This window comes from Leucoraja erinacea, unplaced genomic scaffold (genome assembly GCF_028641065.1).
Source record: "Leucoraja erinacea ecotype New England unplaced genomic scaffold, Leri_hhj_1 Leri_398S, whole genome shotgun sequence".
NCBI classification, from domain to species: Eukaryota; Metazoa; Chordata; class Chondrichthyes; order Rajiformes; family Rajidae; genus Leucoraja; species Leucoraja erinaceus.
The window spans coordinates 45,426-60,341 of NW_026576299.1; the positions used below are offsets into that span (position 1 = coordinate 45,426).

General features: G+C 44.8%; 1 protein-coding gene across 1 annotated transcript; it reads right to left on the bottom strand.

Annotated features, from left to right (window-relative positions):
• Positions 1-6,330: 6,330 nt before the first annotated feature.
• Positions 6,331-13,559, bottom strand: LOC129693711 (probable G-protein coupled receptor 139). Its single transcript, XM_055630492.1, has 2 exons — positions 13,367-13,559; positions 6,331-7,232 (listed from the first exon to the last, which is right to left on the bottom strand). The coding sequence occupies exons 1-2, from the start codon at positions 13,557-13,559 to the stop codon at positions 6,331-6,333; spliced, it is 1,095 nt and encodes a 364-aa protein (XP_055486467.1).
• Between the last annotated feature and the right edge of the window lie 1,357 nt (positions 13,560-14,916).

The following is a 14,916-nucleotide window of genomic DNA, read 5'->3' on the forward strand; positions in this document are numbered from 1 at the left end:
TACAAAACAGCCCGAAATAAAATACCCGAGTGACGTCACAATGCACTAGCAATGCAGTGCGAGACACTACGGGAGGGAGGGCGCTCCAGCGCTCGCGTGGCGGCGGCTGCCGGTGCCCGGCGCCCGGTGACCGACACAAGACGCCCGGTGGGGAGAGCGGTGCTCGAGCGGTAGTGAGATCTGACCCGGGGTTTGGGATGGGGTCGTGACCGGGGCCGAAAATGAAGCCGCAGCTGGAACCAAGGATGAACTTGGGTCTGTGGTCAGGGACAGGCCCGGAGATACAATACAATACAATACAATCCCATTTATTGTCATTTGAACCTCAAATGAAGTGCATACGAAATTTGGTTTATGCAGTCATACAACAACAATAAAATATTACCAAGACACACAACCAGTACAATTCACACAAACATCCATCACTGTGATGGAAGAGAAAGTCTTGTCTCTGTCTTGAAAACCGATTGTATCTCTTGATGTAATTTGTACCCTATGTCCTGGTTACTGTTCGGAGGCCTGTTAATAACCCCTGGCAGAATATTTTTTTCTGAGGTGGGAGATTGCAACCTTCACGTGGTCCGCCCTGTTTCGACGAATGCAATTAACCTGGCGTGCACAATCAAGTAAGATCAAATAGTACAACTATAGACTTTGCACGCCATACGCAAGAAGAAGAAGAATGTTTTTCTTGGCTCAACCTCGAAGATTTCTACATCTTCTGATCCTATGCAATCCCTTGCTAAGAACCGAGTTTCATCCCTAACCAGCAGATCTACCTCAACCCGTCTGCCCACCGTTTCGACAGGACGTGTAACCATGGATATTCAGCTCCCAGCTCCGATCATCTTTCAGAAACACCTCTGTACCGCCCACAACGTCGTACCTACCCATTTCTAACTGCACGGCAAGTTAATCAACATTTTTTCCTTGCCCTACGTGCATTCAAAAACCTTTAGTTTGGACTTCACCACCAGCTGCGTCAGATTGGTCTCGATTTTACGTGACCTTCCACGTCTATCCATTCTTAAATCGTTCGTTCTATTAATTCTAGCGACTTCAGTATCCTCTTCTGCACTCACCAGACCTATATATTCATGGTTACATTTCGAATCTGTTGGGAACGTGTGCTGGCTTTGGGCCAGTACTCGTTGTAGATTGAAATGAAGAGGAGGGTTCTCATTAAAATCTACTGAATTACGAAAGGCCTGGAGAGAGTGACCTTTTCTAATAGTGGGAAAGTGAATAACCAGAGGACACAGCATCTGAATAAAACAACTTATTTGAGAATGCAGATGAGGAGCCAGAGGTGGTGAATCTGTTTAATTATTTGCCATCGACTACCGTGGAGGCAGAGTCATTGAGTGTTTCTCAATAGAATATTACAAAATACTTGATTCGTAAGGGCGTAAATATTTGCGGGGATAATAGAGGAGGATGTCGTTGAGAGAGAACATAATGTTTAACCATGATCGCATGGCGGAGTAGACTGGACGGACCGAAGGGCCTCATTCTGTATCTAAGTTTACTGATCTCATGATCGATGATGAGTGTGGATGGGCTGGAATCTAGACCATAGACTAGAGCAGTACAGGAACCAGCCGTTCCACCCACAATGCCCGGGCCGAACATGATGCCATATTAAATTGGGCACTTCTGCCTGCATATGATCCATGTCCCTCAAAACATGCACATCAATCAGACTGTCTAAAATAATCCTAAACGACACTCGTGAATCTGCTTCCACAAGTGCCAAATTATAATCATTACTATCTGTGTAACGAAACTCTTCTTTGAACGTTGTCTCTCTCAACTTAAAACTTGCCCTCTGGTCTGGGGAAAAGCATATGACTGTCCACACCACGTAATTTGAGGATAGCTGAAATGGTGACATACAGCGACTGCCTCAGCACATGTAGTGAGATATTATTCTTGCATTATTCTTGCAGGGATTTTTGTGAATTATAAGGAAGATCGGTAGTTCATAATATGGTTAACCCTAGATCTCACATACTGAAGAAGCACGATGGGAAAAATGGACACGAATGTAGTCAGAATAGCGAAGCTGAAACATTCTGCTGGAAAGCAGGCTGTCATATCTATTTGGGTAGGATGTTTATATCTATTGGTCGTTCTGTCTAGGTTCGTATAGATCGATCGATCCTTTATTGTCATTCTGACCTGTCGGTCTGATCGACATTATGTTGCCTGCAGTCATACACAGAATCAATAATAACAAAACATAATCCGCTCTATCTGTTGCATCTGGCGATTAAAGCTGTTGTTTGTCACTGTGTTTAACAGGCAAGTCTCCCGACGTTTACCGAACGAAGGGACCCCATTTAACGAGTAGAATGAATCCTCCATGCAGAATATTGATATTTATGGTGTCTACGTTAGATATATGAGAGTTTCAAAACAACAGGAAACGTGAGATTAAAGTTAACTCGGGAGAAAGGCAAAGAAGGAAGGTTACAGAGATATTGATTATTGTTTATTTCAGTCCATGCATGACCATTGCGTCATATGGAGATAAAAATGGTCCGTACTATAGTTTGATGAAGCTGTTTGAGCTTGCTCTCATTGCTTCTCGATGTGAATCGATAAGAGTTTTAATAAACCGACTTATTCGGCAGTCACCACTGATCTCAGAGCTGTTTTAGATTCTTTCCGTGCCTCCTTGAGTAAAGTCAGGTATGGGCTACGGGTAAAGTACAAATTTCTCTCCTATATGATGATCGATCAGGAGATAACAAGATCGATCTTTATATATAACTATTGGACGCTTCTCGGCTAAAAAGCAAACATGCCCTGCTGATGCAATGAGTGTAAGGAATGCTCAATTGATTTCTTCCAGGGACGGCGCGTTTCTGCTGCGGAAGGCTGCTCTGCAAGGTCAGTGAATGCTGCTTTGGAAGATTAAATCGCATGGCACCCAGGGGAACATGGTGACAGGATAGAATAATGGCTTCGTGGAAGAAAGCATACTTTGATGGCAAGGTTGTTTATCAGACTGAATGCCAATGCCCCAGGTGTGCTGGAGTCAGCGTTTAGGGGTCGCTGCTCAGCTCGCTGCTGTTTGCGCTCCCTGCAACCATTTGGATGATAATGTACAAGGCAAGATGAGTACATCTGTAGATGATACGAAGGTGGCTGGTTCTGCACAGTAGTTGTTAATCAAAAATTGCATAAAGGTTTTCGTCAGCTGGCTAAGTCGACTGGGGATTGGTTAAGGGAACTTAATGCAGATATGTGCGAGGTTTAGCATTGTGGCAAGATAAATCTTGGTAGTATTTGTGTACAGTGCACGACATGGCCCTGGGGGAGTGTTGTCGAGCAGAATAATCTAGGAGTACAGGTGCATATTTTCCTGGGAGTGGAGTCAGAGATAGACAGCTTGGTCAAAAGGGTTTCGGTACATCTGGTTTCATCAATCATAGTATTGAGCATAGAAGTTGTGTTATTATATTGCTGTTGTGTAATACATTGTTGGAAAATTATGCTCAGCGTTCTTTACTCTGCCATAGGAAGAGGGTGTTGTTAGGCTGGAACGAGCTCAGGGAGGGTTTACGGGGATGTTGGCAGGACCTCGGGGCTTGCGCTATAATGACAGGTTCAACCGGCTAGCACTTTGTTCATTGGGACGCAGGTGCCTCGAAAGTGTAGTATAAAGTTGTATAAAATGATGAGTGTGAGTGATAGGGTGAGTGCATGGAGTCGTTTACCAGAATAGTGGAATTAAGATCGAGGGGATATGAGTTAAAGGTTAGAAGGGAAATATACAAAAGGAAACTGGTTTCAATTGTTCAGTCAGGTGGTAAGTGTATAGCCATAGTCGATAAGTCAGGCAGGTTCGATAACAGCATTTCAAATACATTTGGGTCTGCGGGTTGATAGGAAACGTTGAGATGTTTTTTGGTGCAAACGCGTGCACGTGGATACACAATGCTATAGTAACTAACCAGGGCAGGCAGCTTCTCTGGAGGGAAGGAAAGGGTGACGTTTCGGGTCGAGACCCCTCTTCAGGCTGACATCAGTGGAGAGGGATTTACATAGGTAAGGAAGCGTGAAGGTATGAAAACAGGAGAACGAGAATGGAAATGTAGAATTGTTAGCTTGGAGAAGGCAACCACATTGCCAACAGAGATAAACTATCGTCGGAGATTGTAAGACTGGTCGAAGAACTGGGCAGGGGAGGGATGGAGAGAGAGGGATGGCAATTATTACTTGAAGTTAGAGAAGTTAATGTTCGGTCCGCTGGGGTATACACTTCCTAAGCCAAATATGCGGTTCAATTCCTCCAATTGCGCTGGGCCTCACTATGACAATGGAGCGGGCACAGGACAGAACGGCCAGTGCAGGATTGGAAGTGTTTAGCAACCGTGAAATCAGGTAGGTTTAGGCGGACTATGCGGATGTGTTCAAATAAACGATGGCCGAACCTGCGCTTGGTCACGACGACATTTAGTAGTGTTTAGGCGGAATGAGCATTGCGTAACTGGGTTGAATTCAATGTATTGATGCCCACGGCTGTCTGCAATGGAGAATGACACAATATCAAAACACACCGAGATACAACATTTCTCATCATATTCGCTGGATATCTACATTCTGACACGAGGTGCCTACCACTGCATGCGAATATATGTTCTGACACGTGGAAGTATCCAACCAGTGGAGCACAGTTAAAGGACCTTCGTTGCACAATATCTGTGTCGAACATGATGCCAAGTCAAACTAATCTCCTCTCCCTGGTGATGATCTGCATCCTTTAATCCCTCGTATATCCATTTGCCAATTACAATGTCCTTGTAATGTCCTTATGATATATGACTCCACTACCACCCCTGGCAGCGCGCTCCAGGCACATCTCCTGCAAACGTTGCCCTCTCATCTCAAAACGTTGCCCTCTCATCTCTCGCATCTAGTTCTTGAAACATTCCGACTGTCTATCCTATGCATGCCTCTACTAGGTATCAGCTATGCAAGTGCTACCAATTACCACCTCATGAACTCCTGAGCAAACAATCCACATTTATCCAAACTCTGTTTAAAAATAATAACCTCCAATTCAGACAGCGTTCTGAAAATCCTATTGAGCACCCGCTCCAGATATTCCTTATTCCATCTTTAATAGGGTGTCAAGAACTACGCACAATAATCCAAATTCGGCATAACTAACGTATTATAAAGCTGCAGAATGGCTTGATCATTCTTATACCAGTCATATGAGAATCGTTCTGAATTCTAAAGTGTCGATGTAAAGTGATAAGTTCATACGCTCATAATGTCATAAGTGATAGGTGCAGAGTGAGACCATGCGGCCCATCAAGTCTATTCCTCCATTCAATCATAGCTGATCTATCTCTCCCTCCTAACCACATGCCCATGCCTTCTCCCCATAACCCCTGGCACTTGTACTAGACAAGAATATATCTAACTCTTTCAGCACAAGCGTTATCTCATTTACCACAATGCTTCTCCCCAATGAACAATGCAATGGGCCTTTTCTGCATTGCCTTCTATTCAGCGCATTCACATTCATTAATGTTGGGTCGATCCGGAACCTGGGAGGGATTGGTGCCTGCGAGAATTCTTCATTAAAATTACGTGTTGTGACGCAGTGAACGATGCCGGTCCTGCGGATTTCCGGGTTAGACAGCAGAGGTGTTCTATCATGCGATGTGAAGCAGCATATATTGGCCTGTTTCCGTGCTGTAATTGTCATATGGTTATATGTGGGACTAAGGGGAAAATAATTGTTCGGCACGGACTTGTAGGGTCGAGATGGCCTGTTTCCGTGCTGTAATTGTTATATGGTTATATGGTTATATATGTGGATTAGACAGAGATCATATAACCATATAACCATATAACAATTACAGCACGGAAACAGGCCACCTCGGCCCTACAAGTCCGTGCCGAAACAACTTTTTTCCCTAAGTCCCACCTGCCTGCACTCATACCATAACCCTCCATTCCCTTCTCATCCATATGCCTATCCAATTTATTTTTAAATGATACCAATGAACCTGCCTCCACCACTTCCACTGGAAGCTTATTCCACACCGCTACCACTCTCTGAGTAAATAAGTTCCCCCTCATATTACCCCTAAACTTATGTCCCTTAATTCTGAAGTCATGTCCTCTTGTTTGAATCTTCCCTATTCTCAAAGGGAAAAGCTTCTCCACATCAACTCTGTCTATCCCGGATCGCAGAAGATACTCCGCCTATTGCGCATGCAGCCGATAGGTGGCGCCATGACTGATGCGGCGAATATCCGGGACCGAAAACTGCACCTCGTATATTGTAATCCCTTTTCGTTTCGCTCAGGACACGACTTTATTGATGAACCGAAACAACGAGGTGACAGGATATTTTACAGCGCTTATCATCTGTTCCCTAAACTTGGACTGGGTGACAGCGTAAATAATAGTGTTCGTGCAGCAGCTAAGATTCTTTAGCAAAGACCCAACTTCATGAAAAATGTATTCATAATCGTTGAATTCTAAGCCTGTGATCTGATAATAGAAATAATCTACAACGTTAGTCAGCCACAGGAGGATGAAGCTGCCGGATAGCGTGAGAAGCAAAACCATTGACCTCCGCCTGCTTTCCATCTCCGGGTCACTGCCATCCTTCCCCTTAGACTGACCCCTCAGTTCTTTACGGACCCGACTGGTTACTACAATGTGGCGGACTGTCAGAGCGTTGAGAAGAAGGATTACAACGAAAGGGATGAGAGGTGTTAAAATCCTGTCAAAGCTGTCCAATCCCACCCATCCAGGCTCCGTGAAAAAACTTGGTTTCAAATAACAGAACCACGACACGTTATTGATACTCTGTCCTGCTCGATATGTGAACGCGAATGGAATGTTTTTCAGACAGAACAGAACGCCGATCGTCGCGAGAACCGCAGCCGCTGTTTGCCGGGTGCAATATTTTGTTTTCAGCTTCGGGCAACAAATAGCGACATAACGGTCGAAGGTGAATGTGACGGTGAACCAAACGGAACAGTCCGTGGAGACACGGCGTAGCAGACGGCGTAGAATGCACACGGCGGTGAGGTCCAGGAAATTCACCGGGAAGTAGTAAGAGTGGATCTGACGTAATATGACTTCAGCGACAATGACTAGCAGATCCGCTGCTGCCATGGCCACCAGGTAGCGAGTCGTGCAAGTGGACAGACCACATTTTCCCCGCGATAGGATCACGATCGCTATTACATTGACTAGAAGGTAAAAAGAAAGACAAGACATATGCAGATATCTGAACCCATATATTCCGGCGTTAGACACAAAATGCACGAGTATCTCAGGGAACAGGCAGATACTTGAAGAGAAGGAATGGGTGACGTTCCGGTCGGGACCCGCCTTCAGACTGATGACGGGGGAGAGGGCGGGACAGTGGCAGAATGTAGTCGGAGACAGTAAGGCTGGTGGCTGAACTCGGGAGGGGAGGGGGGGGGTGGAGAGAGTGGGACAGCGACGTGCATTCCTGTTCCAGAGAGCGGCTCCTTTTTCTTATCTAGAAAATCATTGCAGAGTTGGTTGCCAGCAGACGGGCGGCGCCATCAATGATATTATAAAAGGGGTTACACATACCCAGCATCTAGACTGTAGGACGCAGAAAGGAACAGCGCAGAAACATTCCTTTCGGCGACAATGTGTGTATGTATCTCATCTACCTACAGGTCTTACATATTAGATTAGATTAGATTAGATTCGATTAGATTCGATTAGATTAGATTAGATTAGATTAGATTAGATTAGATTGGATTAGATTAGACTAGATTAGATTAGATTCGATTAGATTCGATTAGATTAGATTAGATTAGATTCCTGTATTGTCATTTAGACCTTTCGGTCAAAACGAAATTATGTTGCCTGGAGTCATACACAGCACCAATAAAAACAAAACATACAATAAACACAAATTAAACATCCACCACAGTAAGTTCGCCAAGCACATCCTCACTGTGATGGAGGCAAAGTCTGAGTCTCCATCTCTTCCCTCCTTGTTCTCCCTCTGTGCTGAGGCGATCGATCCATGTCGGAGATGGCGCCCTCCAGTCCAGCACACGTCCGTGGTGATGTCGCCGCCGCCGAAAACCGGAACGCCGTCTCCGCTCCGAGACGGCCCGCCACAGCATCAGCTCCGGGCCGTATCTCACCATCCCTTAATAGGAAGGAACAGCGGAGCTCCTCGAAGTTTTTTAATCGCCACTGTCATATTCGCCTTACAAACTAATCATGGCAGAGCGTTATATACAACAACAGTCGCTGTGCAAAAATGTGTTTCAAGGTTGCCTCGTTCAGCTTAAAGCAATGTCTACATATAACCATATAACCATATAACCGTATAACAATTACAGCACGGAAACAGGCCATCTCGGCCCTAAATGTCCGTGCCGACACAACTTTTTTTTCCCTTAGTCCCACCTGCCTGCACTCATACCATAACCCTCCATTCCCTTCCCATCCATATGCATATCCAATTTATTTTTAAATGATACCAACGAACCTGCCTTCACCACTTCCACTGGAAGCTCATTCCACACCGCTACCACTCTCTGAGTAAAGAAGTTCCCCCTCATGTTACCCCTAAACTTCTGTCCCTTAATTCTGAAGTCATGTCCTCTTTTTTGAATCTTCCCTATTCTGAAAGGGAAAAGCTTGTCCACATCAACTCTGTCTATCCCTCTCATCATTTTAAAGACCTCTATCAAGTCCCCCCTTAACCTTCTGCGCTCCAGAGAATAAAGACCTAACTTATTCAACCTATCTCTGTAACTTAGTTGTTGAAACCCAGGCAACATTCTAGTAAATCTCCCCTGTACTCTCTCTATTTTGTTGACATCCTTCCTATAATTGGGCGACCAAAATTGTACACCATATTCCAGATTTGGTCTCACCAATGCCTTGTACAATTTTAAGATTACATCCCAGCTTCTATACTCAGACAACTTAATCGATGTGTACATTCTCCATGCCTCTTACAATGTCGCATCTTGTTCCACAGATAAACAATCCAAGACTATTCAACGTCCCCTAAATGCTGCCACCCTCCCGTAACACGGGTGCGCTCTCATTTGTCCCACAATCTACCACTTTCCAACAGTTACCCCGTAATTATCCACTTTTCATAATTTTGCTCTCCTATGTCCTGCGTCCCATTTGCATTGTATCACGTCTTTCCCCTCCGTCTGTCCCCTTCGTATTTTTCATTTAAATGTCGTCACTCTCGTCTTAATGTTGTGCCGTCCTAGTTGTTGACATTTCAACTTTGGGGTAAACATTATGTGCCTGTGCCTTTCACCAATGCATGTACTTCCGTCAGTTCTCTCCTCAGTCCCCGTCACTTCCGACGCAACAATACATTGATGTCTCCTCCCCTTCCTTAACCCTCGAGCTGTCTCCTCCCATCCCCCCGCCCTCGGGCTCCTCCTCCTCCCTTTTTCATTCCTTCTCCCCCCCACCCCCCATCAGTCTGAAGAAGGGTTTCGGCCCGAAACGTCGCGTATTTCCTTCTCTCCATATATGCTGCTGCACCCGCTGAGTTTCTCCAGCATTTTTGTGTACCTTCGATCTTCCAGCATCAGCAGTTCCTTCTTGAATACATTTTACCTGCCCAATTTCTCATGGCAGAAAATACCTTCTATTGGACAGTATATTGATAAACCGGCTCTGCACCATTTCCATTCCCCACCTCAATATGACGGAAACCAAAACTGCATAAAGTAAGTAAGTAATAGATTTATTGGCCAAGTATTCACATACAACGAATTTGCCTTGGTGCTCCGCCAACAAGTAACAACATGACATACAGTGACAGTTACGAATGACTCAGGAAACACTAAACATTAATAATAATAAAACATTAAAGATAAAACACCATTGATCAAGCATGTGAACCAATAAAATACCAGATCAAAGGGAGGCTACTGGCTTATGACTGTTGAGTAGAGCAAGTACTCGTGGATAAAGACTTTTTTATGTGGCTGTGGCAGCTTTGACTATCTGGAGTCGCCTTCAAAAGGGAAGTGATTCAAAGAGTCTGTGGTCAGGGTGAGAGGGGTCAGAGATCGTCTTGCCCGCTCGCTTCCTGGCCCTATACGTGTACAGTCCACCAATGGAGGGAAGGTTGCAGCCAATAACCTTCTCTGCTGATCGCACGATTCGCTGCAGCCTCCTGATGTCGTGCTTGGTGGCTGAGCCAAACCAGATAGGATGGAGAACGTGAGAACAGACTCTACTGTGAGAAGTTAAGAACAGGCTCCACAGACTCATGAATCCATCGAGTGTCTTCATGGCTGCAAAGGTCAGTGCGACAGGCCTGTAGTCGTTAAGACAAGTAACCCTTGCCTTTTTGGATTCAGGGACATAGTGGAGACTTTGAAGCAGACAGGGGCAGTACATATTCGCAGGGACTGTTTATAAATGTCTGTATAGACCGGTGCCAGCTGTTCAGTACAGAGCTTAAGAGTAACTGGGGAAACAATGTCAGGTCCAGGAGATTTCCGGCTCTTTTTCTCTCTGAAAACCCGCCCCACATCCTCTATTTTTAATGTTGATATTGGATACGTTATTTTGTGCAGCACAGGTAGGTGTGAAGTGGTGATTGGAGGGGGGTGGGCTTAGAAAGGCCCAGTCTTTGCAGACTGTGGTCAGGCTGTGAATGGGTGTGAAGTGTTGGTTGGGGTGGGAATTGGTCCAGTCTTTTCAGACTGGAGTCTTGCCTTAAGTAGGTGTGAAGTGGTGAATGAGAGGAGAGGGAGCAAGGCCCATTCTTTGTAGACTAGGGTCCGGCTGTGTTGATTGGGGAGGGGGGATGGGGGGGAGGGGTACCAATGTTACGTTTCTTATTTTCAAACCTGCAGTAAAACTCATTCAGTTCGTTGGTCAGCTGACGATTGTCGAACGAGCGGGGGGCTCCGCAGCGACTCCACAGTCAAAATACTCCAAAGTTAGACGATGTTCTATTATCAGTCAGTTCTCCAAAATCTAGATTTGTTTTATGATAGCATTTCACAAAAGTGAACAAAGCTAAATATAAAACATATGAATTGAATTAGGGTGTCAAAACACCAAATAGTCTAAGCAGCTTACAGGACGCTAAAACGCTGGAGTCACCAGCATCAAAGAATAATGTATTTACTAGTCCGCTTTTCTGTCTGGAAATGCTTACGTTGGGAGATCCGGTGAGCTGCACACAGGGACCCTTAACAACACTGATACTCAGTGGGGGCTTACTGTCCAACGAGGCAAGGCAGGTAGATGCAGTCGCAAATAAGGCATACGGTGCGCTACCTGCAGCAATTGGAGCATTGAGTATGAGTCAAGCGATCATGTTGCCGCCTTATAGGACATGTGTTTGGTTGCGTTAACGTATTGTGTTCATTTGCCAAATTTGGGGAGCGTGCAGAGGTGGATAACCAGAATGCTCCCTTTAGAGCTATAAAATGTGTTTGGCTCTACTTAGAATATTGTCTCTGGGACGTCAGAGTTTGAGAGTGACACCCAACAGAATAATGTACATTTATGAGGCATAAATAGGATAGACAATCAGAACTTATTTCACTGGATGGATATCACAAAGTCTATGTGCATAGCTTTTACGCTCTCACCCCAACCATGGACTGTTTACCCTCCTACCATCCGGGAGGCGCTACAGGTCTCTCCGTTGCCGAACCTGCAGGTCGAGGAACAGCTTCTTTCCGGCGGCTGTCACTCTACTAAACAACGTACCTCGGTGACTGCCAATCACCCCCCCCCGGACACTTATTATTTATTTTTTATTCAAATCGTTTGCTATGTCGCTCTTCAAGGGAGATGCTAAATGCATTTCGTTGTCTCTGTACTGTACACTGACAATGACAATTAAAATTGAATCTGAATCTGAATCTGAATCTGATTTAAATGTCATGTTGGGGAGTGGGCATGGTCTTTACACCGAGAATACTGGATGTCTCGTACACGCTGTCAGGGGAGGTGGTGAAGGCAGAAACGACAAGCGCATTAAGACCATTTTCTGGAGCAATTGAACCAACAGGACATGGAGGGATGTACTGTAGATCACATGGTGGGAGATCAGATCAATTTATCCGGTTCACGGACATTGTGGATCCGAGGGAATCCATCTTTGCTGTACAGTTCCATCTTTTAAACAGTAGTGGACATTTAACAAATGTCGCGGAAAGAATCGGGAGGCCGACAGAGCATCTTGTAAACCGTTCATTCAAGAACAATAAGGCAGATTATTATCTGAATGTTGTCAGGTGGAGTTAAAGGGGTGGTGCAACGAGGCCCGAATATCATTGTACATTAAACACGGAAAGTAAGCATACAGGCACAGCAGGCAGTGAGGAAACCAAATGGCGCGTTCGCCTTAATATTGAGAGGATTTGAGTATTGGAGCAAGGACGTCCTACTGCGGGTACACATGGCCCTGGCGAGACCACAGCTGGTGTATTATGTGGAGTTTCGGTCTCCTAATTTGCGGAAGGAGTTTCCTGCTATTGAGAGAGTGCAGCGTGCGTTCGTCAGGTTAATCCCGGGATTGCGGGGCGAACATAAAACGACATAATGGATCCCCCGGGTTTCAATTCACCGAAACTTTGAAGGATTTGAGGGGATCGTATAGAAACATAACATGTCCTCTGACCTACGGACCTATCTCCCAAGTTGTATCATTGATAGTTTATTCTATTTTTCGAATTTATTTCGTTCTTTCTTTATTTTTTTTTCTATCTATAAATATAAATAAATAATCAGAGGCAATGTTTATAGATAACCGATAAAGGAGGATCCCAGCTACTTTGGTTACTGGGTCCCTGGAAACCTGGATACTTGATCTAGAACCGCTAAACAAGCGTGGTTTATGATATGCAAATGCCTCTAATAAAAATGCATCAAAAAAAAAGAAACATAATATTCTTAAGTCATTGGATAGGCTAGATGTGGGAAAGCGTTCCCGATGTTGGGGTTGCCAGAACCAAGAGTCACATTTTGAGATTAAGGGGTCGGCCTTTTGGACTGAAGGAACACGTTTTCCCCCAAAGATATTTGGATCTGTAGAATTATCTGCCACAGAAGGCCATGGAGACCACTTCTCTGTATGTATTCAAATGAGAGTTAGATATAGTACTTAGGGTTAACGGTATCAAGTGAAGTTAAGAAATTAACGATATGGAGAGAAATTGATTTTGGATGATCAGACATAATCATATTGAATGGCGTTGTGGATCAAATGGCCTATTCCTGCATTGTCTTCGATGTTTCCAGTTTTCTATGTATCTTTGCCAAAACATGAACAACGCCATCCCTTGCAGAGAGTGGGTAAATTTGAAACGTCGCCGTAACTTACCAGGTACTCCAATTACCGCAATGATCGGGTACAATATCTTCTCCACGCTATAATATCGCTCCCGCATTGTCGGTGCCAAACGGAGTGTACACCCTTGTTGCAAGCAAGCGGTCGACATTGTGTCGCGCGCATTCACAATCCCAGAGTTTTTGTACCAGATCAGATCTCGGCAAGCGTAATGAGTTTGCAACATCTTCCAAAAATAGGGACATTGAAAACAAATGACATAATCTCCGGAGGGAGTGATATTGCAAAACTGTGCAAAGATACATTGTGACATTTTCTAGCAAAACAACACATGATCACAGTCCCCCGCAGTCTTGGCGTTGGCAGATAAGTTTTAACTCCCAGATTTCATTGAGAGACTGAAATGAATGAGAGATCGGGCCACATTCCCAAGTGGGAATTATTTGCAGATGGCACACAGGTGGATAAAGGATACTTCATTCCGGTCATTCCCTCTTCGAATCATATAGTGATACAGCCTGGAAACACGCCCTTCGGCCCAACATGTCCCAGCGACGCCCGTCCCACCTGCCCGCGTTTGGAACAAATACCTACAAGCCTCTCCGATCCATGTACCTGTCTAACTGTTTCATAAATGTGGGGAGAGTCCCTGCCCTAATTCTGGCAGCTTGTTCGATGCACCCATAACCCTTTGTGTAAAATAGTTACCTCTCATATTCCTACTAAATATTTTCCCTTCACCTTAAATCTATGCCTTCTGTTCCTCTTATTCCCTACTCTGGGCAAGAGACTATGTGGATCTGCCCGATCTATTCCTCTCATTATTTTATAAAGCACTATAAGGGAACCCCTCGTCCTTCTGCGCTCCAATGAATAACGCCCAAGCCTACTCAACATATCCCTATAGCTCAGACCCTCTAATCCTGGCAACGTGCTCATCAATCTTCTCTGCACCCTTTCCAGCTTGACAACATCATTCCTATCACATGGTGCCCTGATCTGAACACCATACACCAAATGTGACCACATCCACGTCGTATACGCTATATCTCGGTACTCTCTGTATTCTCTCTATCTCGGTACACGTGGCAATTATATACCGTTATTCAAATCATATTTGGATGTGTGTTCAGCGACTGAAAATGACCGTCAGTTTGCCATTCATAGTAAATGCGAACCGCACACAGAGATGTGCATAAGATCAAGATATCATGTGATTGTCGCAGAATTAGGCCGTTCGGAACATCACATCTATTCCGCCCTACAATAAGTGTAAGGCACAAAATGTTGAAGTAACTCAACCCCACAGACAGCATCTCTGGAGCGAAATAATGCTCGCTTAGTTCGAGGAAGGCCATTCTTGCTATTAAGGGAATGCTGCGTAGGTTCTCCAGACAATTTACATGAATGACGGGACAGACATATGTTGAAATAATGGATCGACTGGGCTTATGTTCACTGGAAGTAAGAAGTGTGAGAGGGGATTTTAAAGAAAGATATACAATTCTGAAAGGGATTGGACAGGCTAGATGCAGGAAAAATGTTCTCGATGTCGGGGAGTCCAGTACCAGGGGTCACAGTTT

What these genes read in the sequence shown, in the direction of transcription:
- LOC129693711 (XM_055630492.1), bottom strand. Translation starts at nt 13,559, where the DNA reads ATGTTGCAAACTCATTACGCTTGCCGAGATCTGATCTGGTACAAAAAC. An exon ending in TGCGGTAATTGGAGTACCTG is followed by an intron (nt 7,233 to 13,366) that starts GTAAGTTACGGC and finishes TTTACCTTCTAG; the next exon opens with TCAATGTAATAGCGATCGTG.